This window comes from Monodon monoceros, unplaced genomic scaffold (assembly GCF_005190385.1).
Source record: "Monodon monoceros isolate NGI ecotype Baffin Bay Population unplaced genomic scaffold, NGI_Narwhal_1 Super_Scaffold_5, whole genome shotgun sequence".
NCBI lineage: Eukaryota > Metazoa > Chordata > Mammalia > Artiodactyla > Monodontidae > Monodon > Monodon monoceros.
In genome coordinates, this window is record NW_021703782.1 from 100937114 (window position 1) to 100965002 (window position 27889).

The 27889-nt window shown below is 42.0% G+C and overlaps 2 protein-coding genes across 4 annotated transcripts in view; one reads left to right on the forward strand and one right to left on the reverse strand.

Moving 5' to 3' along the window:
- Positions 1–6574: 6574 nt before the first annotated feature.
- On the reverse strand, positions 6575–27771 carry RBM18 (RNA binding motif protein 18). Of its 2 annotated transcripts, none has more exons than XM_029202997.1 (6): positions 27650–27771; positions 24839–24967; positions 17669–17795; positions 14228–14314; positions 12449–12534; positions 6575–8620 (listed from the first exon to the last, which is right to left on the reverse strand). In XM_029202997.1, the coding sequence occupies exons 2-6, from the start codon at positions 24949–24951 to the stop codon at positions 8461–8463; spliced, it is 573 nt and encodes a 190-aa protein (XP_029058830.1). In that variant the 5' UTR covers positions 24952–24967; positions 27650–27771; the 3' UTR covers positions 6575–8460. The 2 variants fall into 2 exon arrangements, with proteins under 2 accessions (XP_029058830.1, XP_029058831.1); XM_029202998.1 differs by having other exon boundaries at positions 6579–8620; positions 17669–17842; positions 27650–27695.
- MRRF (mitochondrial ribosome recycling factor) overlaps positions 27725–27889 on the forward strand; it is a 67201-nt gene continuing 67036 nt past the window's right edge. Inside the window, exon 1 of one of the 2 annotated variants that reach the window (XM_029202994.1) lies at positions 27725–27872. The gene's annotated coding sequence lies outside the window, so the exon portion shown is untranslated. The remainder of the gene's footprint in view (positions 27873–27889) is intronic. The other variant, XM_029202996.1, reaches the window with a different exon arrangement.

A 27889-nucleotide genomic window follows, 5' to 3' on the forward strand; every position in this document is an offset into this window, starting at 1 on the left:
CAGGAAAGAGAGTCCGGATAGGAGTGACCTTGGCAAAATCACGATTAGCAAATTCAGTACATTCTATCAGAATCCTGGGGTTCTTCCTATGGGAGACTGTGGGCAGGTCGCTTAGCTTCTCTGAGCCTCAGTTTCCTTACTTGCAAAAAGGGAATAACAGTACTTACCTCTCAGGATTGTGGTGACAGTTAGCCGTATATTAAAAACTAATATTTTAAAAGTGTTGCCTCTACTTCTGGCACAGTATAAGCACCTTCCGTGTATAACGCCATCAGTAGTCCACATATATAATGTCATCAACATCCTACATGTACAACGTCCTAAGCGCCCTGCATGTATAACGTCTTCTAGTTCTCACCTCAGTCTTTCTCCTGGTCATTAAATAGGATGCGGTCATCCCATCCCCTGGGGTGAGTTTTGCAATCCTCCTCCACCTGAGTCACAGTCCAAGATTTGGGTTTAAAAAGAGGCTTCATTAGTAACTGGTGAATTCTGTGGGAGCGCCCCCAGCAGCGGTTCCGCCCCACCGGGGAGTAATTCTAGGAAGGTAATGTGAGCTGGGGGAGGCTGGAGACCCAACTTCACATTTATTTACTGTGACAGCTAAATTGGTGAGCACGGGGGGCCATCAGATGAAAGGCATTTCAGAGTAAATACTAAATACAATATTTAAACATACAGGTTGTGACAAATGGGAGGAGGTGACAGGAGCAGACACGGGCAGCGCTCCCCTCCCTGGCTCAGGACCCAGTCCTCACCTGTCACCTTCCTGAGCACTTCCTGTTTGAGTAGAGGAAAGAGCACAGGATGCGGTACGGACCACATGACCCTAGGCAAGCAATTGACCTCTCCTGGCCTCGGCGTCCTCATCGGTAAAATGTGTGTGTGTTATTTGAATCAGATGATGGTGGAAGTGATGGAGAGACCACTAGTCTTGGAGTCAGATAGACCTGAGGTCAAATCCCAGCCCAGTCACTTCCTGGCTGGGTGAACTTGGACTAGTCCCTTATCAGCTTCCTAAACTATGGGGGTAATAACCTCAGAGAGTCCATGAGATAATCAGTGTGCAAGGGCTTTTAGACTTCAAAGTACATTGCAAATGTGAGCAGCTGTGATCACAAAGTCGTTCAGTCCTCTCTCGGTTCTGACGTCCACTGTGTAAATTCAAGTCAGCAGACATTTATGAAGCACTGACTCTGTGCCAGGCTCCAGACGAAGCACAGGGAACAGTAAACCATGAGGAGCCCCATCTACAGGGCGAGAAGAGAGCTAGCATTTGCAGTGTAGCAGGACAGGTGCTACACAGTGGGGAGCACAGGTGCTAGAGAAGCAAGGAGGAGGGGCATTGAAACTGGCTCATGGGGTAGGGATTAGAAAAGTCGTCCTAGAGGGGGTGACCTTTCAGTGCAGTCCTAAGGGATGAGTAAGTCTGAGGCAGGCTAGGGCTGGGAGGGGTTGGATCAGGATGGAGGGTGGGTGCCCAGTCAGTGGTTTGCTGGGGCAATGTTGGGAGATGAGCTTGGGGAGGTGGCTAGGAGCCAGATCGCCGAGGGCTGAGCGCTGAGCGGAGGAACTAGGATTCCTCTTGAAAGCTATCGGTCTACGAGTCAACAGTTCTACAGGAAGCAGCATCCTGTCCCTGCAGACGCAGCATGGTGCAGTGGTTAGGGAATCTGGGTTTGGAGCCGGGTCACCTGAGTTAACACCTGAGTCTATTACACACTGGTTGCAGGACCTAAGGTGGGTGACAAACTCCATGAGCCTGAGTTTCCTCAACCACAAAATAGGCCTTAACAGAGAACTGATTTACAAGTGCTGTGATGATTCCAAGAGAGCAAGATGAATCTCTGAGTTGAGAGGTTGGCACTGGCCTGGCATCCAGTAAGCACTCAGTCACCGAGTGCCATAGTCATTGTAAGAAGAGGGTGTAATGGGGCACAGGAGGCTCTAGCTAACTGGGGTGTCCTCAAGGGGCTAGATGTCCCCTCCTCAGAGAATTCTGCCCTGGCCACACTGTTTGAAATGAATCTCTCTTATTAATCTTTTTCCAGCAGAGGGTAGATGAGGCTCAAGAGTAGGCTAGCCTGGGATAAGTCTTGTATAGCATGCTAAGGCATTTCAACTTCAAAATATAAACTGTGAAGGGCCATGGTCAAACTGTGGCCTTGGAAAGATGACTTAAGCAGTGGCTTGAGGATAGATTTGAAGGGGATGAGTCCTTCCCTGAGTCCTGAAGATACTGCAATAATCTAAGGGAGAGGTGATAAGGCAGCTTCAGGGACAAGGATGGAAAAAGGGCATATAATGAAAAGTTAATTATTATATGTCACTTTATTATGTTATATACGATCATATATTATATACATTTATAACTATACATATAACAATAACACATCCAGTTTCCTAATCTTTATATATTTAAGCTATATATGATATGACATAGGATCATATATACAATATTGATGTAATATATGATTCTATATAACATCATATAGAATTTTAATATATAAAGTTGACTATTTAGGAGACTGGATTTGGGGAGTGAGGGAAAGGAAAATGTCAAAGAAAACTCACAGGTTTCTAATTTTTAATTAATTAATTAATTACTATTATTATTTTGCTGTACGCGGGCCTCTCACTGTTGTGGCCTCTCCCATCGCAGAGCACAGGCTCCAGATGCGCAGGCCCAGTGGCCATGGCTCACGGGCCCAGCCGTGCCACGGCATGTGGGATCTTCCCGGACCGGGGCAAGAACCCGTGTCCCTTGCATCGGCAGGCGGACTCTCAACCACTGCACCACCAGGGAAGCCCTTAATTAATTTTTAATAAACATTATGTCGTTCCCAAACACAAGGAACACAGGAGCAATTGGGGAGCAGCAAGGGGGAGTAACGAGCTCGGTTTTGGTTCGGGTACCAGGGGAAAGTTCAGGTGGAGGCGCCCAGGAGTGAACTGGACAGATAGGTCTGTAGCTCAGAAGAGAGAAAGGAACTTCAGAGACATCAGTGCAGGGATGGCAGTTGAAGTCAAAGGAGTTGAAAATTTCCAGCATCCAGGATTAACTCCACATACAGAAGAGAGTTGACTGGTGTACTTTCCGAGTTCACGGGGAAGCAGCTTGTCCTCAAGGCTCATCTATTTTCAGTGAGAATCATTTTTTAAATTATAAATAAATCTCTATATAGATAGAGTGATGAGTCCTAAAGCAGAACCAGGCACTTAAGCAGAAAGGCAGTGAACTGCCTTGGTGGGGGGTGTGTGAGGATGGGTAGGGAGGTGTCTGATAGACAAATGGGGTCGAGGTGCACGGAAGAGACTTTGCAGGTAGAAGGAACATCTTGTACAAGGACACGGGGAACTGGGAAGTTGCATGGTGTTGGGGTGTACAAGCAGTTTTGTCTGGTTAGGGGGAGAATGTACATTGGGGCACACTGCAGAAGGCCTCATACTCCTGGCTTATCCTGTGGGTACAGGTATTCAGAAGTGTCTTCACTCCTCTTATGATTAGCTCTCGTGATCACTTCATTGGGCTTTGTTCTCCCTCTGACACTCTTCTTAAACCTTTTGCCTGGCTAGTGTTTAAACACCCTTCAGCGCTCAGCTCACCTGCTGCTTCCCCTGGGAAGTCATCTCTGCCCTCACCTCCCTTTCCGGCTTGGTTAAGTGCCCACCTTCTGCGCTCCTGCAGCTCCCAAATCTTCCCTTTATCAAGGCACACGATAGTGCACAGGGACCATGCCTCCTCATCTTTACACCTTCCACGCCTGCCATGTGTAGATGTTTGAGGAATGAACCACTTTCCTTTTGCTGAGGTCGCTGGCCAGAATTTTTTAATGGGGAGAGGCCTGTTTTCAGCGAAGGTAAACTTAATTTTGTTTTTTAAGGTTAAATTTTCGATTCTATTTCTACCTTAGAAAGGTCACAGGGCATATCAAAAATAAAATGCCTTTCTGTATAATCAGAAATCCTAGCCAAGTAAGACCGAAAGCAGAGGAAGGAAGATGCAGCCCCATGTCCTGGGAGAAATTCTGAGAGGTCTGTTTTTTTTTAACTTGGGATTCAAGTCTCTCTCCAGAGGCCACTAAGGAGAGCCTGCCTGAGAACGAAACCAACCCAGAGGAAAACACAATCAAGAGATAGACAGATTCCTGACCGTATCATTCGAACACCTGGTCTTTTTAGTTCCCTGAGCCAATAAGTTTCCTACCAGAAGGTAGCTGGGGTAGGGTTTTTGTCACTTGAACTGAGTCCTGACTAACCTGCTTGCACAGCTGGGGCTAGAACACCAAAGCTCTTTGCGTCTTGTTTCCTCCTGTACAGCGAGGGAATTTAGCCTGCACTTGTATAGTTTTTTTCAGTAGTGATGCTACTAGACTTGGACAGCCAGTTAGGGGGCCAGAGATGTGATAAGGAAAACTGACACCATTCTCTCGCCTCTGTGCTGCTTTTATTCTCTGCTTTTAACACCGGAACTGTTGACACTGCAAAGGTTTAGAAAGACATTTCCACAAATGGAATATACTTTAGAGCAGCGGTTGGCAAATATTTTCCATGAAGGGCCAGATGGTAAATATTTCAGGCTCTGCGAGCCGTACAGTCTTTGTTGCACTAAACTCTGTAACTGTAGTGGGAAAATAGCCATGGACAATATGTAAATGAATGGACATGGCTATGTTCCAATACAACTTGTGGATACTGAAATTCAAAATTCATCTAATTTTCATATGTCACAGAATAGTATGCTTGACTTTTTCCTCAACCATTTAAAAACGTAAAACCCACTCGTAGCTCTGTGGGCTGTATGAAGAGGGCACAGGCCAGTTTGTTGACGCAACGAACACCGGACTAGGATTCGACCTAACGTTCTTCCGTTAACTACATGATCCTGGCCAAGTCACTTTGTCTCTCTGGGTTTGTGTTTTTTCCACCTGGACGGTGAGGGGGCTACCTGGGATGGCCTTTCAAGGTCCTTCAGTTCTCAAGTACCACGATTCTGATTTTTCATCAACAAATATTTATTAAGCCTCTATGCATACCTAGCATCGTTTTCAATGTTGGGGACACAGCAGTGAATAGAACCCTGCTTCCATAGAACTTACATTCTAACGGAAAAAAAAAAAAAAAAGAAAAAGAGAAAATGAGTTTGTATATGATGTTGGGTAGTGATAAGGGCTATTTAGAAAATAAAGAAGGAGAAAAGGATTAGGAAGTGACAGGGCTGTGATTTTAGAAAGGGAGGTCAAGCAGCCTCTTGGACATTGACCTTTGAATGGAGACTTGAACAAATGAGGGAGTGTGGGCTCTGTGAGCAGCCAATGCCAAGGCCTCGTGGTAGGAGCTCCCTGTATCCAAAGAATAGCAAGGCCAGTGTGGCTGGAGCACAGTGAACAAAAGGGATAAATAGGCTGTAGGGTCAGGCAGGTTGTCAGCGACAGGTCATTTAGGGCCTATGGATTTAGTTCTTTGGATTTTATTCTAGGTGTGATGGAAAGCCCTTGAGAAGGGAATGACACACTCAGATTTAGAAAGGATAGCTTTGGCTACTGTGGAGGCAGGGAGATAATTAGGAAGGTACTGCAACAGCCCAGGCAAGAGATGACAATGGTTTGAACAAAAATGGTAGCGCTGAAACGTGGTGAAAGTGCTTGGATTCAAGATGTTTTGTTTGTTTTTTCAAGATGTATTTTGAAAGCAGACTTGGCAGGATTTGTTGGAGGACTGGGTAGGAGGAGCAGAAGAGAAAAAGAGAAATCAGGGATAAATATGATGGAGTCAAATCATATTTTAGGAACATAATGATTACATAAAGGAAATATTTAACATTAACTTGTAAGGTAAGAATTAATCCTATTATTTTATATGGTAGTACTAAAAAAACACAGATGTACTTGGTGATTTAGAAATTAACTGTACATACCTTAATAGACAAGGGACAGCTCTAGAATATATGGTTTTAAAAACTTTGGCTGTTGATTTTTGATATGCTTTGAAAAATCTTTCCTCATGTGATTCTTTTCCCTAATACTGAGATGCCAATCATAGAAAATCAACTGGGTAGGGTTACAGTTTGCATTTGATAAAACAGGAGCTGAGATTAAGAAGATATTTCCCTCAGTTCTTCACTCCTGTATAAATCAAAATTGTGACTTAACTTTAGCAAAACAGTAAACCGATAAATAATTTTAAAGTACAGGTAACTTCATAGCAGTTGACCAATTAACACTTATATTTTACAAGCGTTTCATCAAACTGCTTTCAGCATATTTATGACACAATTTATTCTTTTGAAACCCCTACTTTGAAAGAGGGCCTAAGCACATTATCATACTTCAGGGGACTTCCGTTAACAACTTCTTTTCAGAGATTTATAGTGACAACAGCTAGTCTCTTTACTCATCTCTAACAGAAGTAGGCAGGCAGAAAAGGTGGACAGAACTGCCTCTGAGGTCTGAGAAGGCACTTAGAAACAGCACCCCGCCTGGACACACCGGCCCACGTCCTGAGGGGAAACAAGCCTCTCCGAGAGCCGTGGTCTTCACTGCAGAAGAGGGACGAGAGAAGACACAACCGCAGACACTGTCTTGCATTTATTCACACAGAGGAATAAGAATCGGTACAAATAACAAACATTGCTTTAAATACAAATAAATAGCTCTGGTTTCTAAAGGAAACAACTCTAGATAATTCAAAGTTAAGTATTTTCTAAGTTCCTATTAAAAATAGAAGACTATTTTGCATTAATTAAGTCCTACTCCACCATAACTCTCTGAGGACTTAAGGATAAAATGGTGAATTCTATGCTCTCAGAAGTCACCAGAAAAATGGGAGATAATGCTCCTTCCTCCCTGACCTATCCCCCAAATGGAAAGAGAGTTACTTGCATCTTAGACTGAGCTCATAAACGCAGGAAGTATTTAACATTTAAAGATATCTGAAAAGCTTTACCTTGGGAAAGGTGATAAGAATTTCTCTGAACCGGTTCTGTGAATTCTGAAACCTCACTATGCTGAAGTTTTGGTTCAAGTGTCTTAAATTCATTTATGCTCATAGGAAGACTTAAGTTCCTATAATGAAAGCTTCCTCTTGCTAGGAAAATTGACGGTAAACAGTCTGTACTCACTAAGAGTGGCACGTTGGGTAACAAAATGATTTACCTGGTGAAGAAGCAATGGTGCTGACCAATGAAACAGTCTGTCAACCTTGCACCAAAATGACCAACCAACACTGCTGACAGAAACACACTCCCAAATCTGTTGATTTCTTTTTCTTTCTCTACTGTTATATTTAAAATGTTCACAGAGGCAAAAAATATCTGGGGAGAAGTAGGTTCTAAAAATGAAGAATCGTTTTAAAGTCATGCAGTCTTTCAAGCCTTTAAAAACCACATAAAACATGAGGTCATTACAATCTCGGTGCCAGAGCAGTGCCTGCTCCATTGACTTTCTGTGTCCACTGCATGTCCCCACCTCACCCCACATAAGAGAATTTGATTTCTTCTACTCAGGCCTCTACACAATTATTAATAAATAACATGTTTGTTAGAGATCAACATAGCAATGTTTAAGTTTTCAAAGAAATTTTGCTTTTCTATTTAGATTGACCATGATACAATTCCAAATAGAACATCCTCATGCTATTAAAAACAATCTCATGCAATAAATGCAATTTTAAAAGTCCCATATTAATAATGACATTTGGTATTATAGAGGCAGGATTATTTAGATTCTTAAAAAATGATCCCAGTAGAAAAACTGGATTTCCAAACAGAACTTCCGTTGTGGTATAAAATGCTAAATTTCATTCTACAGTTTTGTCAATGCAAACAATTTTTTAAGATATACACCATGTTTTCCTAGTTGGGATTTTGAAACAATAAGCGTAATTCTTAAACATATTACCACAACATTTGCTCAAAGAAACAGCTCTTTTTGCCAAGAACCTTTTCTTTTAGTCCAGTTGGAGGGATTTCCATAGAGAATTCTGGAACAGCAGTTCTGAACATGATTCAAAAATCTCTCACTTCCCTCCCTGTCTTTTACTTCTTCTTTATGTTGTAAAGACACTTGAGTACAGAAAAATGTTTTGTTTGTTTTTTTTAAGATGGATATTAATAACTTAAGTTTCCTGATTTAAATAGTAACATTTTTTATGTTTGCCTTTCTCTCTGGCACACTATATACTGTTTCTGGAGTTACAAATCCAAACAAACCAGCCAACTAGAGCATCCCAGTGTTCAAATCACAGTTCTGGATACAATCCTATTTATTCTGGATGATGCTCAATTCCACACATACCTCAGGGAAGAAACATCCATAAGAACATCCAAAGACGTTATGTTACCAAATTCTAACATGTGACTGTGCTCTGTCGGATAGTACCATTCACAGCTACAAGCACAAAGGCAGAGGATTTCAGGTGTGGACACCAATTTGCTTTTGCTGTTACGGTAATTCATAACCATCATCTTCGAGATTTCCAAGCTGTTCTAGAATAAGGAGTAGTCCTTTTTTTATCTGGTGGCTTGAAGTAGGAATAAACAGGTGCTGCTGGATACTCTGCATCAGGGTTTTCTGCCATCATTTTCAGCTTTGCTTCAATGGCTTTTATCTTTGCAGTGACACTGGGAAAAGGACAGCAGAGGATCAGAGTGGGTACGTTCAGAGAATACCTGTGTCTTTCATCTTCTTTGTGCCTCTTAAGCATATCAGAGTAGCAACAAGATACTCAAACACAAACATGCAAGCATTTCATAGAAAACACATATAAAAACAATTAATGTTCTCATTTTAGGAAAGAGATCAAGTCTGGTCCATCTATTAAGTTTTTTCTGTAAGACACTGTTAGAAGTACTTTGCATATTGCTACACTTAAACCTCAGACGCCAACACTGATCAGCACCTTAGTGTCTGCAGATAGTAGGCCCTCAAAAATAATTTGTGTAGGAATTCAAAGCAGAGTCTGGAAGAGATGGGTACACTCATGTTCATGGTAGCATTGTTTGTTTCATGGTAGCATTATTCACAATAAACTGTGGAAGCAACCCAAGTGTCCATCGAAGTATGAATGGATAAGCGAAATATGGTATATACATATGCTACAATGTGGATGATCTGGAGGACATTACGCTAAGTTAAACAAACGTTAAAAAGTTAAATGCTGCTTGATTCCATTTACATGAGGTACTTAAATGAGTAGCCAAAATCACAGAGACACAAAGTGGAATGGTGGTTGCCAGGCGCTTGGGGGAGGTGGGAATGGGGAGTTAATGTTTAATGGGTGTAGAGCTTCAGTTTTACAAGAGGAAAAGAATTATGGAGACAGATGGTGGTGCTGGTTGTAAATTATGAATGTATTTAATACCGTTGAACTGTACACTTAAAAATGGTTAAGATGGTAAATGCTATATTATGCGTATTTTACCACAATTAGAAAAAATGAAAATGATTCACGTACGTTATATTCTTCACTTTACAGATAAAGAAAACAAGGCATAGAAAGGTTAACTTAGCTAGTGTTATACCGCTAGTGAGTGGCAGAGTTGAGATTTGAATACAGTTGGACTCCAGAGCAATACTATGAGCTATATTATACTGTACCACCTTCTGAATCACTAAATAATAATGGGAAAAAAATCCTGGAACTCCTACAAAGTCCCTGTTTACTGACAAATGTGTGTTTATGCTATCAGTTAGAGTGCTTACAATGAGCCAGGCAGTGGTCCAGCATTTTACTTATATTGTTTCTAATGCTTGCAACAATATTGCAAGGGTTTTGATCCACATTTTACAGATAAACAAATGCACAGAGATAGGGATTCACCCAAGGTTCACACAGCTAAGAAATTGTGGAGCCAGGATTCAAGCCCAGTTTATCATCAAAGTCCTTGTTTTTTCCTCTCCATTAGGTTGGGAGCTGAGTAGCCATGTATTAGAGAGAAGGGGTGAGGAGACACTGCAGAAGTTGTGAGGAATTCCCTTCTGATCAAGGTCACTGCTATCCCTGGACCAGAATGCAAAGCACTTAGGCAGAGTATTTTTTGGCCCACGACTCCCTTTATTTTCCATTCTGATGCTGTCAATGGTCTACAGTCCGGGACAGAAACTTGGGAGGGAATGTGCACATGGCCTTTTAGAGATCCTCAAAAGGCATACATCTGCACATACTCATGATTTTACACCGGCAACGTAAAATTAAAAAACTAAGTTGCAATAAAAAAGAACCCTGGGCTTCCCTGGTGGCGCAGTGGTTGAGAGTCCGCCTGCCGATGCAGGGGACACAGTCCGGGAAGATCCCACAGGATGATCCCACATGCCGCGGAGCGGCTAGGCCCGTGAGCCATGGCCGCTGAGCCTGCGCGTCCGGAGCCTGTGCTCCGCAACGGGAGAGGCCACAACAGTGAGAGGCCCGCGTACCGCAACAACAACAACAACAAAAAAGAACCCTGAGGTCTCACTGAGATGCATTCCAGCACCTTTTTCCATTAATGGAAAATTAACAGCCAGCCATTCATTCTGTATGAGTCACAGAGAAAACAACCTTCTCTAATTAGGCATAGATGTTAATCGAAAGATGTAAACTGAGGTTCTCTGGATTAAAAAATAAATGGAAAACACCAGGCTAGATTATCTAGTAAAAAGAGCAAACAATGAAAATAAGAAACTAAAGACATGTTCACTGTACCATGGAGATCACCAAGCATAAATGCAGTCGTCCCTTCCTAACAGGAGTTAGATTTATGAAAACCTCCATGAAACCAATCTGTGATCAAGGAGGTTTAATCTCGTGGGGAAAACAGGATAGCCGAAATAAGTTCCCAGTGAATCTACAGAAGTCATTGGTTAGGGAAAAAAAAAAAAAAATTGGGAGTATAAAATAAAGCAGCACAAAATTAAGAAGTATCAATGATATTAGACAAATTAGTAACTATAAAATTAATTTTAGTTTACCAATTTTATCGCTCCTGAAAACATTTCAGGATCACCTTCCCCTGCAGTTTAATGAGATGCTTGTACATCTGTTTTGTTTGGTGCAACTATACAGGAAAGGTTTTTTTTTTCCTGTCTGGCCCTCTGTCCAAATAGGCATCACTTTCCTGACTTCATGACATTGTTGATTTCCTTTTTTTTTTCTTTTCTTTTTTTTGCAGTGCGCGGGCCTCTCACTGTTGTGGCCTCTCCCGTTGTGGAGCACAGGCTCCGGATGCGCAGGCTCAGCGGCCATGGCTCACGGGCCCAGCCGCTCCGCGGTATGTGGGATCTTCCCGGACCGGGGCATGAGCCCGTGTCCCCTGCATCGGCAGGTGGACTCTCAACCACTGCGCCACCAGGGAAGCCCTTTTTTTCATTTTTATTGGAGTATAATTGATTTACAATATTGTATTACTTTCAGGTGTACAGCAAAGTGAATCTGTTATACAAATATATATATATATATCCACTCTTTTTTCGATTCTTTCCCCATATAGACATGTTGATTTCTGATCCTTATGGAACACTGACGATCTTTCACATATCTTCTTCCCCGCCCCTGGAACAGGCTTTAGAACAGTAGTCCTGCATTTACAGCCTGGAGTTTCTTTAAAGCAGTAATTAAAAGACTGAATGTTTAAGTCCAGTAAATCTGTCTTTGAATCTGGACTCTGCTATTTGCTACCTGCGTGATCTTGGCCAAGATATTTTACCTCTCTAAACTTCAGTTTCCTCATTTGTAAAATGAGTACAACTGTACTTTTACCAGAATTTTTATAATTCAATGACATACGGCATGTAAAGTGTTTAGCACAGAGCCCGCTTCATAGTGAGCTCAATAAATCCTGGCTTTTGTTATTGTTAACATTTCTCCCTAGGCTATGATGCAAAGTAAACCCCTCTACTTCTGCTCACCCATCTACTTAACTTCCGCTTTCTCTACTCAACCCTCAATTCCTTCTGTTTTGAATTAACTCCAAGGAAGGAAATGATAATTTGTACTTACTAGAACCAAAACTGTTATATTTGCTGAAATGGTAGATAAAATTAAAGTGCTACAAACCCGAATTCTGTATAAAGGGACTCATAGCTGGGGAGGAATTCGTGTATGATGACAAATGCTGAAGATAATCAAGGCCTTATTAAAATGCCTGTTTTTATGGCAAGGACTGAATCTGCTTTACCTTTGTATCCCCAGTGCCAAGTATAATGGCAGGTACATGGTTAGCACACCCAGCCTCTTTTGAGTGTATGAATTCTGTAAATGGCTGGTACACACTCTTAGGGGTATGTGAGGAGGAGGTGAAATGTATACATTCTGGAGACTAACTGAACACACTTCTCAGCATGTCAAAAGTTAGTAGATTCTACTCTAAATTAAGAGTCCGAAGGTTTACTAGAACCGGAATGAAGGTTAGAATGAAGAGATGGCTCAAGCTCTTGCATACCTGCTTGCGTCTTCCTATAGTACACCTTCTTACCTTAGGTTAGACTGAGTGGGCTCAGTGCTTGAGGATGGCTCAAGACTAATCGGAAGGACCTTATCATTCTTGTTATGATCGTATCTCTGCAAGTAAGAAAAAGGCAAATTACCTCACCTGGGCAGAAACCAGCCCTCTACTGCAGTGCATGTGTTCAGAAATCCTAATCCCATCAGTGTATTGTTAGATTATTTTTCGACAATCTTAAGACTGCTTTATGTTTAGAATTAATGTAGACGTCCAGACAGTTTTGGCCTAAAAGTTATAAACTGAGAAATTTAGAAGAGGCTTCCCATCTAGCCATCAGTCCTCCTTATTTGGTAGGGAAAGAATTTCAGCCTTTAAATTCGCAGATGGTACAGACACACAGCAGGATTGCCCTCTCACATTCTTATTCTGTCATACATCACCTCTTACAATATTTATTTTGCTTTATTCCAAGCACTTTAAAATTTTGCTAGATTTTTGCAAAGTACCAATCATAACATTCAACTCTTAACAGATCTAAGTGGAGAAGAAAAGTAGTAACAGCTTTCAGCCACTGATATAGAAAACATTCTCCAGCAAGAGTAGCTTATTTGATGTCAGATAATTATATACTTCTTTTAAAACGTAAATACAATATTAAAGAGCAATCAGGAGCCTCTGGTCGAAAAGATGTGTAGGAGAAGAGAACTGCAGGGCACAGAGATTCTCAAATCAAAGAACGAAGGATGATTTATTTCTCTTGCATGTCTTTTCAATGAGATGCAGAATGAGAAAATGACAGCCAGTCTGGCAAATGAGACTTGATTTTCTTTTGAGTAAAAAAGCATTTGGTAATTCTCTTTGCTGCTTCTATTTTTAAGGCAATGGGTCCTAGAAATTGAGAAGGCTCTGTGGTTACCTGGAATACTCATAAAGATCCAAAGTGTCTGAGCTCCGTTTTTCAGCTTGGACACTGAACTCAAATGTTCTATTTCTGTGACTCTTTACTGGGAAGCTTGTTGGATACAGTCTCTGATCAAAACTCATGCTCATTTAGCTAAAGACTGAGGCTCCAAATCTAGTTGTCACAAATCTTTTTGCAGACAGGTCTGTAAAGACCACACTGCAGGAGGAATAGAATCAACTTTGGGGGTTGCTGCAGTGCACATACTTCACCTGTGCTGGCTGTAACAGAAGACTGTTCTTTTTTTTTTTTTTAAAGTGGTTGTAGCTTTTCCAGTGCATTTTCCCAAGAGAACAACTAGGAGATGAACACGGCAGTTCACCACTGCTTGGGCCTTGGAGTCAATACAGACACTGCAAAGTCCCACAAATAACTCTTAAAATCTCTGGAGTAAGGAAATGTCAGTGCTTTAAGCACTCTTACAAACTACCCATTTCGCAAGCATTTAGAATAAACAATTCAAACTCTCCAAAGAACTGAGAGGCTGGGAAGAGTCTAACAACGCCTAAAGCAACTAATTTTAAAAATAAATACATTTTTTCCTCCAAAGAACAACCCCCACCAAAAAAATGATAGAGGTCTGAGTATACATATCAGTCACATGGAAGAATCAATCAAAAACAGAATCTGTGGGTATGCGGAGAGAAACGACGAAGGAACTTAATCCCTCCTGAGATGTTTCTCAAAAGAAAAATCTGGCAACACACATGGTAAATACAAGTAGGAGACCAGAGTATGGCTGTTCCAGATGTGCAGAGGCTTGGATGCAAATGGGCAAGTGGACAACTGTCTTTCGGAAGATTCATTTAGGATGAGCTGATGCTGTCTTTCTAGCCTGTTAGACTCACCTTCACTTGCGCGTGTGCCCATCGCACCACCAGCTTCTTAGACAGAGCCAGCTTGCCATTGAGACACTGGATGGCTTGTTCTGCTTCCTGTTCAGGAAAGGGATTAATGTTAGTCAAATATTCAAATGTCTCACTAGCTTTGATGGCTGAATTTCTAACCGTTTTGTTAAACAAGTGGCAAAGGGTTTACAAGGAAAAAAAAAAAAGGCAGAATAGTAAAAAGGGTGTGAGTTTTTGTAATCTCAGTCAAACAAAAATTCAAATCTCGGCTCTGCCACTTACTGGCAGCGTAACATTTAGCAGGTCAGTTAATCTCTCTGGATATTATCTTTTTCACCTGTAAAATATGGACATTGCTTGTTCCTCAGTGGTCGTGAGGAGTCAAAGAGCGCATGTAGAGCATGGAGCATATGGTAAGCACTCAACCAACGTCAGCTTATTAGGTGACCATTGTGTGGCCTATTGGGTGATATCTTTCTACATACTTCTGTTAGTTAGAGTAGCACCTACTATGTCAAGAAATTGTACTCCGCCAGGGACTCTGAAACTATATCCTGGACTAGGGCTTATACTCCCTGAATCCAAAGTGAGAAACAGTAATGGCTTCAAAGGATATGGGAGTGAAGGAAACCAGGCCGGAAAAAGCAGGAGTGAGTCAAAGAGACTACGAGCAAGGTATCTCTGTGGGCCAATCTCTGCACCTGGTTTTCAGAGCCAGAACTTCCCTGACCCTGTCCCCATCAGATATAGGAGCAACGAGGTTGAAAGGAATTCCTGAGGCTGGGTAATAGGCACTCTAGGACATTCCCAGGAAGCCTGGCTGTACTTTTCCATCCTGCCAAGCCTTCTCTGCTCCATTTGTATCCATGAGGCATTCGGCCAAGCGTAACCCACGTTTACTGGGAGTGAAGAAGCCCTTAAGGAACAGGAAGAGGAACAAGGAGAGTCCGAGGCTCAGTGTAGGACATTCCAGTCTGGTTTTCCCAGTGACTCTCTTATTCCTCTGGATCCTGCCGGTATGACATTCAACAAATATCTGAGTACCTACTACGTGTCAAGTATTCATCACTGGCATCCTTGCCTCACTATGGCACGCAAAGTTAGAAGGACAGATGAGACATTTTATTCTTAAGTTTCACTTAGTGAATTAGAATTTACATGACACTCTCCATTAATTCTGTAGCATCAACAGTCATAAGATGCCAGCAGGTGATAAATGTTTGAAAAAAGAATTTCCCATCTCTGTAACTTGTTTCAAAATTCATGTATCCAACAATATTATTAAATGCCAAATGTGTTTTCATATAAACCCTCACCTATTCTCTCAACTTCCTAAAAGGTAAGGAGGGTGTGTGTTTTTAATCCCCATTTTTAGATGAAAACTGAGGTCAAAATAAGTTAAAGAGACTTGCCTAAAGTTAATAAATGGAACAGTCAGAAATAACAGGCTTTGTGACTTCGAGTTTAGTGTTTTTAAACCAGCATCTGGGGCTTCCCTGGTGGCGCAGTGGTTGAGAGTCTGCCTGCCAATGCAGGGGACACGGGTTCGTGCCCCGGTCCGGGAAGATCCCACAAGCCGCGGAGCGGCTGGGCCCGTGAGCCACGGCCACTGAGCCTGCGCGTCCGGAGCCTGTGCTCCGCAACAGGAGAGGCCACAGCAGTGAGAGGCCCACGTACCGCAAAAAAAAAAAAAAACAAAAACCCAGCATCTGTCCTCAACATGACCATTGATTTTAGTTGTCTATAAGAATCCTCAACGTGCTCTATCATTAGGAAAGAACAAAGTATTTTAAACTGCTAACTATATAGAGCACATTTTCAGTTCCCTCAAAACAAACCTTGAACAATTAGAACAATAATGAATCACTTACTGCCTATCACATTTGCAAAAATTAGGGGAAATTAAAAAAAAAAATTCCCAGCACTGGTAAGGACAAATGACACTCTCAGACAGTTTCAGAACATACTGACACATCACTTTTTGAAGGCAATTTGGCAGTCATATTACGAAAAAAAATTGTGGCCTTTGTTGACACCACTCCATTTCCATGAATATAGTAAATATGTACATAGAGCTAAAGAGATGTTCACTGCACTGCTGACACGTGTGGAGATTAGTTAAGTAAATTACCATACGTTCACAGAATAAAACATTATGCAGTCATCAAAGATGACACTGGTTAGTTTTTAAACTGAGGTCTAAATAATAAAATTATAGATATAGATCAATGAATTTTTACATATATCTACAGCTACACCAGTGAAACCACAATATGATACAGAATGTTTTTTTTTTTTTTTTTTTTTTTTTTTTTGCGGTACGCGGGCCTCTCACTGTTGTGGCCTCTCCCGTTGCGGAGCACAGGCTCCGGACGCGCAGGCTCAGCGGCCATGGCTCACGGCACGAGCCCGTGTCCCCTGCATCGGCAGGCGGACTCTCAACCACTGCGCCAAGGGAAGCCCCAGAATGTTATCTTGATGTGTATTAGATGACAGAAAAAATTTTAATTTTCTTTCAGTGGTAAATAGGATATATGATTCTGTTTGTGTGTTATAAGCTGCACATGTTTTTTTTAAAAATTGTGTACATGTGTTTGTGTGCGTATGTGTGTATGAATGTGAAGAAAGAAGAAGGGACTACAAAGATATACAACTAAATATTAAAAAACTGATTATTTCTGGGTTTTAGGCTAATAAATGAGATTACTTATCTATATTTTCATCTGTAAGAAACAGGTATCACTTTTACAGTAAGAAAAACATACAAATACAATTATTATTAATAAAACAATAACTAGGCAATGTTCTCACACATGACTAATAAAGTTATAGAGCTATAAGCAGTGTCTCCATATTTAATAACATTCAAATTCAATTCCTTTATCAATGCATGTCCCCTCCAAGGACTAAATTTTAATACGGATACATGGATACATCATGGTTGAAGCTGGAGGTTCTCTTTCACTGTATATATTCAAATTCGTCCGCATTTATTCTGAGACATTGAGAAGAAGGATACATTTTTAAGAAATAAAAATAAAAGAGAGTTTGTGGGCGGCTCACCACAGAGAGGGAGGGCTTCTGCACCACGGGGCAAACCTACTGAAAGAAAAGGAGGCTTTGTTGGCCAGCCACTAAAGGAACAAACAAAAGAGAACAGGCAGGGGCATGTCCATGTGCTTAATGTGGGCATCCCAAAGCATCTGGTCAGAAAAGTAGGTCAGCTGCCTGAGACTGCCAGCCTGGGGAGGGTAGACCTTGAAAGCTGTTCACTAACTCAGTTGTTTACCGAGGATCTCCTTTAGGACTCAGAGCACAGCACACAGAGATGAATCAGACATGGCTCCTGCCCACAAGGAACTGCTATTCTAGTAGTCAAGAGGGATGCACAGATAATTATGAGAGTATAAGTACTGGGAAAGGGGGGAGAAGTTCAATTACCTGCTTAGTTTCAAAGTTAACGAAACAGTACCCTCGAGGCTGTCCCTCCAAAGCACCTGACTTGTGGAAGAGAAAGTCGAACTGCTTCACCGTGCCAAACTTCTGCAGGAGCTTGAGGAGGTGGTATCTATGGAGAAAGAACAGCCCCTGAGACACTCTGGGAATTTGGTCAGCCTGCGAGATAAAAGCAGGAGATAATTTACCCCAGGGATAAAATCTCACATCACTGCCCCCTGCCTTCCTCCAAACTGCCGTGTTAGTTTATTTGGCAAACAGAGTTGTTTGCCTCTATTTGGAATGGGGACTAGAATTGTCATGGCTATGCGTCTGTCCAACACAAAAATACCAAACAAAAAAACCACACCTAACAAACAGCTGTCTGGCCCACAAGCACCATTTGTTTTTCTTTTGGAGAATAGCTCAAAAATTGTGTCGATTTATTTATTTTCAATTTCTTGGCAATGAAATAGTATTTGTGAATAACTACAACTCCATCAGAAACACAAACTCACACTCCAAATGCAAAGGCCAACCCTACCTCAAAAATAAACAAAGTAACACATATACATTCACACAAACAACAAAACAATCCTGGAAGACTTCCCCGTTAGCTTTCATAGTTAATCATTAGCCCCAAATTGCACTTGAGACAAATTCTGCCAAAAGCCAAACCACAGCTAGTGGCACTTCCTAAGTGCTTGAGAGTTTCCATCCCTGACGTGACCGAATGACAGGACAATGTGGAACCGCAACGTGATGGAGGCTGGTCTCACACAGGCAGGGGAACCTGGCCGGTCCTATAAATCATCCCACTGCAGGTAACTACCCAACCTCAGTTGCTTCAATACGATTTATGCTCTGGAGTGTGGCTGAATAAAGAATCTAGCTGGCCAAGGAAGGCATTTACTAGTGGCAGGAGGTTTACCCCAAGCTCTTTCTTGCCACTCTGCCCCTCACCCTCTTCTTGGATTCCTTTCTCTAAAACTTACTTGGTTTCTATACAGCTTTTAAGTTATTCAAACAGATGTGGCCTTAACAGGTTGCTGTGGCCAATCTCAATTCCTACTTCCTGTCATCTGATGTAAGGGTGAGACAAACCAACAGCTCTCCCATTTCCTTTTCCTTTGGCCTTCCTCCTGGCATCCTCCACGCTATTCAAATGGAGTCAAGGCTTTCTCTAAACAATGCTGTCCCTGTGATACTAAAAAGGTATCAGCCCACATGCTAAATCTGTTATTACTGGGAATTCTACCCCACAGGGAGTCAGTAAAGCTGTCTTTACAGCCACATTCATATTCACATTGTTTTCTAGGAGAAAACTCATCAAGATTTTATTCTTGAGTAAGACTCTCCTTTGGGAGGCAGAAAGATATGAAATGGATCATAAGCTACACTAAATTTGAGACTAATGCACATCAACAAGCAAGCCCATTATCCTGGATCAGGTCCTGACACAGTGGAGCAAGGAAGACATAACACAGGTCTTTTACTGGGGCAGGGGGCAAGGATCCCAAGGCATACAGTGGATATTAATCTGGTCTTTAGATCTGTTTTGAAAGAGAAAACAACCATAACCCTCTAGTTTCCAAACTCTCAATTCCTATCACGATACCTCAACTGCTGGTGAGAAAGAATGAGGTGATTCTTCAGGGGAAAGGAAGACACCTAAAGTGCAAATTTCTGGTTTTACTTGGTTTTCTGAATATGCTTACAGCAAGGGTGGGTCTCTCAAGTGCACAGATGGGCTAGAAGAATCTCTCTCAGGGTCTTTAATTCACAGCTGCATCTTCCACTTACTATACCCATTCAAACCTCAACACTGCACCAGTTGCCATAAATGGTGGGTCAAATCTGTTTTTAAAAAAACCACCTAAGGGCTACTGTGGGCCGGTCATCTTTTCATTAACTCCATTCTGCTTAATAGCAGGAAGGTAAGGCGATCGGCATTTCCTAGGAAATGAATTTTAATTTACTCAGGGAAAAAAAAAAAAAAAAACTCCAACAGATTATTTTTTGAAAAGCTAACAAATGCGTTCTGCCCGAGAAGTGCGACCTTAAGATTCCAGGAACATCTGCTTAGGTCCGTGTCTTTCAACTTCTCCAGGATTTCTTTCCTTGTTTGATAATTTCTTGAAATTATCGGAACACCGAAACAAAAGGAATGAAATGTTTACTATTTTGCTTCCTGGAGATGGAGACTGCAAGCTCTGATAGTGAAAGAAGCCTGAAGAGTCTTGCTTCACATCTGCAAGCACTTTCATCTGCTGCTGAAGGACGGGCGCGCTCGCTGCTCATCAGAGCCTTGCTTCACTTAATGAAACAGGGGCCCTGCAGCCTTCGGGAGCCGGAGATAGTACACCGGTCCCATACATATTTCTGCAACATAATTAGTGTTTTCTGTAATGGGTCTTTAAAATGGCCTTCCTACCTAATGGCACACAGGGAATTAGTCTACATGAATTAGATTAGGTTAAGATAGACACCTACAAATGTGTCAAGAATTGTAGTATTAGGCACTTGACTATCCAAATGAATACAACTAAGTCTCTGTCTTCAAAGACCTGACGTTCTGGTTCGAGGAGAGAGAGATGTAATCAAACAATTTTAAAAGTGTGAAGCTTGCACGCAGAGGTATGTACGTGAGCACACAGATGAAGAGGACCAGCTGTGCAGGGAAGGCGGTTAGTGAATACCCTGTGTAAAGACATAAAGGTGAAAAAGACTGATCCATCGGCAGACAGTGGGGGCTCTTAGACAGTAAGCGAAGAGGCTAAAAGGCAGGCAGGGGACAGGTTGGGAAAGATGTGTGCAGGAGGGAATTTTAATGTGATGCTGTAGGTACTGGGAAGCCAACGAAATGACATTTAAGATTCTTTTTAATGCACAATTTGTTTTAAAGAAAATTTTTTCCATAAATTTACAGAAATTATTATGTGGTGGGTCTTTATGTTCTATGCCTTATATGTTTTTAAATGGTCTTACTTTGCTTCAAATTTAAATAAGCAAATAGTAAAGGCTGTTTTATGCAAACCAAAGCATGAGAAGCAGCACAGGTCATGGAGGAAAAACAAGGAATGGGCTGAGAGAGAAGCAGGCGTGTCTTCAGGTGGAAACACTCTGTTCTTACATGCTCATGCGTTTATAATCCCTTGAGTTTAGCTCTGAAAGTCTACATCCGAAGGACATTTCCACCCAGGTGGCTCTCCATTGCTTTTAAGTTTACTTAATAACGCCAGGCCTGACCTCCTCCTCTCCACAAACTATGCCTCTTTCCAGCTATTCTGCTGGCTGGTGTGGACATCATTCTTTTCCATTTCTCAGGCAAGAAACATCAGGATCATCTTTAGCTCTCCGCTCCTCTTCAGTCACCTTCTTCATCTCGCAGACTCCACCCAGTGGTCTCCAAGTTCACTGTCTCTATCTAGGTGATATTAATGGCAGGTCCGCAGCTAATCTTCATCTTCAGTCTTTGCCCCTCCTATTCATCCTAAATACTGATGTCTGATTTTCCTACTAAAACATCACTTTCATAATGCTGGTCTCCCACCAAACACTCACGAGTCTCTTTATGTGAAATTCAAACTTGTCTGAATAAATTTTATAGATCCTGTCTTGATCTGATAGCATTCTCTCTCTCCAACTACTATTTTCATTATCGTTTAGTATCCAACCTCCCTTTTAGTCAAAAAGGTCTTCCCAATATTCGACTCATCCATAACAATACTTCTTTTTTTCTTTTTTTTGCGGTACGCAGGGCTCTCAGTGTTGCGGCCTCTCCCGTTGCGGAGCCCAGGCTCCGGACGCGCAGGCTCAGCGGCCATGGCTCATGGGCCCAGCCGCTCCGCGGCATGTGGGATCTTCCCGGACCGGGGCACGAACCCGTGTCCCCTGCATCGGCAGGCGGACTCTCAACCACTGTGCCACCAGGGAAGCCCAACAATACTTCTTATTCCTACTTATGTTCCTTTATTTATGATTCACCCTCCATCCAGAATGTTCTTTCTTTTAGAATTTCTACTGGCTTTGTTCTCTCTCATACTTCTCCTTATGCATAACGCAGTGGCTATTAATTTGGCTTTCTATACAGCACATTTAATATTTAAAAAAGAAAGCAGTGTTAACCCTCTCAGAAGAAACCATGGTATGGAAAATAGATGTCTAAAGACATTAATTTGTTCAGCTTCTCTACTGAAGGCACTAGTAATAATATTTAAAGTTGCTGTTTTTACTCTTACAGTTAGACTGGGTCCCATAACATTTAAAGGAAGTCCTTACAATGAAAAATTTAGAATAGAATACTTTAGGTTATGACTGTCCAGTTACACGGATTGTTAGAATATTTGTGCAAAGAGCCCTATATTAGGTGCCAGGAACTTAGTCCTATCATTAACTACTTAAGTGAACTGAGTCAACTCCCTTTACCTTTCTTTACTTATAAAGTAGGGAAATGTTGTCTGTTCTACCTGCCTCACAAGACTGTTGCAAGCTTAAATAAGAGGAACTAATGAAATATTAGAGCTAGAAGACATTTCCATAGCATTTAGTTGAACAGTCTCACTTTATAGGTAAGAATTATGAGGTACAATATAGTTGAGAGGAATCCAAATATAGTGGAAAGAACATAGGCTTGGAATCTGCTACCTCCATAAATAAGAGTATATCATCATTCCCTTAAATCCAGATCTCTAAGATCTATTTAGTTATACAGATATTCCTGGCATGTAACATGGTCCTAAAATGGTCAGTATTGCAACTACGAAGTGAACAGAGTATCAGGGTGCTAGACAGTCGGTCAGCAATGCGTATTCTGTTGAGAAGAGGCTGATGGACATCCTACTACAGCTTGAACACAACTCAGATTAGTAACAGGCACACACACATAAGATGAACAGAATTATTATAAAATAAACTTTGAAAAACTGAGTGGAAAAGGTTTTTTTTCTTTAAAAAACTTCTGTCAAGAGTCATCAGAACTTTAGAGATTTGGATTCAAATAATATTTTCTGAGATTGGACTACAAGCTGGGTACCACATGTTCACACAAGTTTCATCATGCAGCCCTTCAATGTTTGGGAATGACTGCATTTTAATAATTAGTCTAGGTCCATCGTTACCTACATCTTGAAAGGAACAGGATCTAGAAGTTTATGTACTTCAAAAACTTGGAAGAAAATCACATATTTCTACAAGATGAGACCTACCTTACTATAATGTTAGGTTTCTTTGCTGTAATTAAGTAAATTAAATGAAGTAACACTATGCATTTCATGCTAACCATAAGCTACAACTGGTAGTTATGTCATTAAGAAGAAATTTAATAAATCAGTTTGTTTATCGAGAAAATATTTTAAGATAAGGAATCCATAGATGAAATACAGTAGAAATGATCTCTGGTAATACAGAGGTGGTAAGTCACAGGTGGAGCCAGCAAGGCCCTGATCTGTAGTCTAGTACTGGATGTCCACCTTTGTCCTGGTATGAGAAGAGCAGAGATACCAGTGGGAGAGTTTTTGATTCAATGTTCCTGTTAATGCTCTAACTAAAGAAAACATCCACATACTCCCACTTATGACATAAACTGAGGTGGCAGATGCCCATTTGAACCTTCCTGTCAAGCAGCAGGATACAATTATAACAAGAATATCATTACAGGGAACCCCAGCTAAAACAATGAACATTGTTTCCACACTCCAGATTTCCATTCAGACAAGAAGAGGTGGGAATGGAAACCACTCTTGGAAGCATCCTCTCACAGCCTGGGTTATAGATGATGGAAACAGCTTCTCTGTTTAATTCCCTCATTAACTGAGAGCTTGGGCAGGTTCACACATTCATCCTCAAAGCCGTAAGTCATAAAGAGAGCCAAAATAAATGCACAGTCTATATTTAAGGGCCCTCGTGATCAAGGTAACATAATTAGGGGGCAACACACCTTAAATACCATCATAATTTCTAGAGGGACCCAACGGTGTCTACACTTAGCCAATTTGAGCCTGAGCAGGTTTAAGGAACTGAACATTCTGTCGTGATCCTGATATGTTAGTTTACATCTCTTTCCTCTCTCATAATCCCAACCCTGTTATACACCTCCTCTAAGCAGATTCCTTTGTTTCCTCTCTCCTTGCTTTTAACACTATTCCACAGGGAGTAACTTCTAGGACTGAGGCTGTAACCCATGCTTGCTTCAAGCGTTGACCCCAAATGGCTCAATCCACCCACGCTTGGCTATCCTGCCACCAACCACCACCTGCCCCTACCGAACGACTGGGGGAAGGAAAAACCTCTCAATTCCCTCTGTTAAGAAATTTCACTCCACTATAATATCCACAAAGGAAAGAGTGGGGAGTCAAGACAATTCAATTAGCTTTGTCACCATGGACAAGGCACTTCTATCTCTTGGGCTTCAGTTTCCTCTGCTGTAGGATAAAACAGCTGGAATATATCAGAGTCTTTCAAGGGTGCTCCACGAGTCCTATAAGTGATTGCCAAAGAAAGGGTGACTGCAGCCCAAAGGCACTGGGTACACCTTGTCCTTCCTTTAATCAGAGCAACTCTGAGCTTTTATTTTATATCTAGGTTCTGTACTTTAATAAGACAAGGCTCCTCAGATTTAGAAACTTTGAAAATTGCCTAGCATGGCACTTGGCACAGAGTAGGCACTCAAATCATTTAATGAATGAATGAAAACCAAAGTGACTGGGGTATCTCTAAGATTCCTTCTGACTTTCCTTGGTTCCATGGCTGCTTAACATGAATTAGAGCCAAGTGGTACCTCTCTGCCTTTTTGTGAAAATACTGATACTTCTTCTGTTTGTTCCTTCATTTTGGGGAACGAAAGTATGCCCATGGCTGGTTTTAGGAAATAATTTCCTAGTCACTGGGTACAAGGATTTGAAATAGTTGAAAATTAGGAGAACATCTTAGGCAAGCAGGAAAAACAAGTAATATATGGTTTAAAGGGTATCCAAGTCTGTGTCTATGCAGTAGAAGAGTCCAAATGTAAGAAAAATGACAAGATGACACGCTAAAACAACATATTCCCTTCAAAGATAATTAAAACATAAATAAAAGGGCCAAAATATAGCCTATGTCCCTTGAAAATTCTTCTGAACATCCTCACCACAAGCATCCCAATTCTGTAGGTAATGAATTAAAATATATTAGACTCACTCTGTGATTTTGGGGTCCAGGTTGCCAATCCATAACCGGTGCCCTTCCTGTAGGGAACCCTCTGAAAGGATGGATGCATTCTCCAGGGGAAGAGTTTTGGTTTCTGCTTCCATCAATCTCTACGAAATACTAGAGGAAATGTGAATATTCAGACAGGAAAGGAGCAACATGTTGTGAACATGAGACTTCAAATTCAATTCAACAAACATTTATTCAAGGAGGGCATGCCCTGGGCAGTCCTTCAAAGGCTTCAGTTATTCCACAAACAGGGCCCCAGCACCAGTTCCCTTGGGACAGCTCCTCCGGCAGCCAGAGAGCAAAAGCTTCCATTTAAGGTGAAAGGGGGATGGTTCTGTGTGTAGAAACTAGTTTTTCTCTTCTGAAGCCAGAGGCTGACTGGGCAGGAGGCCAAAGTCTCTACTACTACATGATACTCCAGTTCAACAACCGTCACCCAAAATAAGCCTTGGAAACCACCAGAAAGTGAGTCTTAATGACACTTAAGGGTATGGGTGGGGAAGAACAATAGTAAGTAATCAATTAGCTATTATCATGTCTAATATTTTGGGAGACACTGGGAAGAAGAGACTAACTTGCTCCGTAGTTATTCCAGTTCCATTATTTACTAGTTCTGTAACGGTGGGCAAGTTACTTAACCACCCTGTGTCTCAGTCTCCTCATTTGTAAAATAGGGGTAATAAAGAGCTATGCAGATTCACTGAGTTAATACACCAAAAACATTAAGAACAATAAATGCATGGCACCTAAGAAGCATTCAATTAATTTTAGCTTAAACTATTACCGACTTAGTTCCTGAAACGTCTCATATCACAGCCACAAAAGGAGGATGAGGGTTACGATGGAGACAGTAATGTAAAGACCAAAAACCTTGCGGTCAGAAGGCCTGGTTTCAAATTTTGGCATTTCCATTGGAAGTCACTTCACTCTTAGCTTCAGTCTCCTCACCTCTACATAATAAACCTTGCCCTGCTTATAACTTAGAGTTGCTGAGAAGACCAAAAATGACACAACAGATGTAAAATAAAGCTTTAATGTATGATGTGGTAGAGGAAGAAAAATAAAAGGGCTGGGAAGATGGCAGGCTGTGACAGACTTTAGAACTCCCTGCTACAGAAAACATGTCCTGTAAAACCAGAAGTGCCTCCGAGATCAGTGTTGCAGGAACTGCGTCTTAATAACAACAGCTGATATACTGAACACTGCCATTACCTCTTATTCAACTCAGCACAGCTTATACAGGCTAGCACATAGCAGCCCCTAAGGTAATTGTTTGTTAAATGTGTTTATCTACCTCCACACATGAGAGTATTTTTCTTCCTCTCTCATTCACATGTTCAATCTGTTCCATAATGTGAGACAAGCAACTAATAACCGCTAAGCCCTGGGCTATGTGCTGAAAATAGAGAGATGAACAAGCCATAGCTCTTGCTCCTGCTTCCTGGGAGAAAGGTAAAACAGGCATAACTAGAATCCCAGGTGTGGAAACTGGAGAGGCGAAATATTTTGTCCTTTCCTGTCCTTTCCTTCTACTTACAGATCATTCATTCAAAAAATTTTTATAGAGCCTCTATTTTCCAGGCAGTGTCTAGGTACTGGGGACAGAGCAGTGAACAAGCAAGGTCTCTGCCCTATGCATGCTTATATTTGGAAGAGGGGCAGGACAAGACAAAAGGAAAATAAATAATCAAGATGTAATTTGTGATAAGTGCCGCAAACACAGTTAAGCAAGGAGATTTGACAAAGTCTAGGGATGGGCTACTTTAGAATTAGTGGAAAGGGAAGACCTATAGGAGATGACATTTGAGATGAGACTTGCATGATAAAACCTTCTGATACTAATACCAACAGGAAATAGTATCACACGAGGGAACCATTTTTAGTGGGAAGAGTGCAGGATATGGGGCCAAAAGAGAGACACTCAAATCCTGGCTTTTGCAACCAGTTATTTTGTGACTTTAGAAACTCATGATTGCCCCTTAAGTGTCCCCTCCTCAGAAAAGCTTTCCCTAATAGAGCAGAGCATCTTGTTAGTCTCTATGACAGCTACCTTTTTCTTTCCACATAATACCAGCTCAATGTATCACATACTAGTTTATCTTCTGTTTCCCTCACTAGAATGTAAGTTACTGGAGGGCAGGGCCTTACCGATTTTGATGATTCTATTCCCGGCACTTAGTACACTGCATAGCTCCTGGCTGGTACTCAGTATTTACTGAATGAATGAATGAAACAAGCCACTTCCCCACTCGGAGCCTCAGTTTCTTCCTCCGTCCTACAAAGGGCATAATTATCCCTATCTCAAGGGTTGTTATGATGCTTAAATATGACAATACACGTGACAGCTCGGCACAGCACTTTTTGAGGAACGGTAAAGTGTGGTAAGTGATCAGGGTGCCATATGACAATCAGAATCCTTTGGGTTCGCAATGGCGACAACCTCTTATATTCACAGAATTCACAAAACGCTCCCGCCCACCCCCCCTCCCCCGCTGAGCTACAACGACCCTGGAAGCCACGAACAGTCATTTGGGGAAACTGAGGAGCAGAGAAGCAGGCACTTGTTCCTAAAAGCTAACGGTAACGGTGGGGTCAAGCCTGGAATCCGGGCTTCCCGATCCCTGGCCGCGAATTCCCAGATGCGATGGGTCATTACTCGGATTGTTATTTCCGGGCCAGCAGCGGGACAATCCGGGGCGGGGCCTGAGAAGCCGTCTCTCTAGGGCAGTCTCCTCTGGGAGCCCCTCGCGGGGCCGGCGCTAAGATGCAGAGGCGCGTCGCGGCCGGACTCACCTCGTCACCTCGGCGTAGTCCCCTCGGCTCATGCCCCCAAAGCAAAGCCCCGACTCCACGGTCAGACAACCCTCTAGACGCGTCCACCTCAGCGCCGCCAGCTGCCAGGCCACCCGTGACGCACTACGCCTGCGCCGCCGCCCCGCCCCGTGACGTCACGACGCCCGCGCCGCCGCCGTCGCTGCGGCCGTGCGAGTCTTCCTAGTAGACTGGGCGCTAGCTGGTGAGTGGCCTCGGCAC

Bases quoted from the DNA above. Each gene is read 5' to 3' on its own strand.
- RBM18 (XM_029202997.1), bottom strand. From the start codon at position 24,951: ATGGAAGCAGAAACCAAAACTCTTCCCCTGGAGAATGCATCCATCCTT. The intron at 12,535-14,227 runs GTGAGTCTAACA...TCTTACTTGCAG, and splicing joins GGGCACACGCGCAAGTGAAG to AGATACGATCATAACAAGAA. The intron at 8,621-12,448 runs GTAAGAAGGTGT...TCCTTTTCCCAG, and splicing joins CCCACTCAGTCTAACCTAAG to TGTCACTGCAAAGATAAAAG.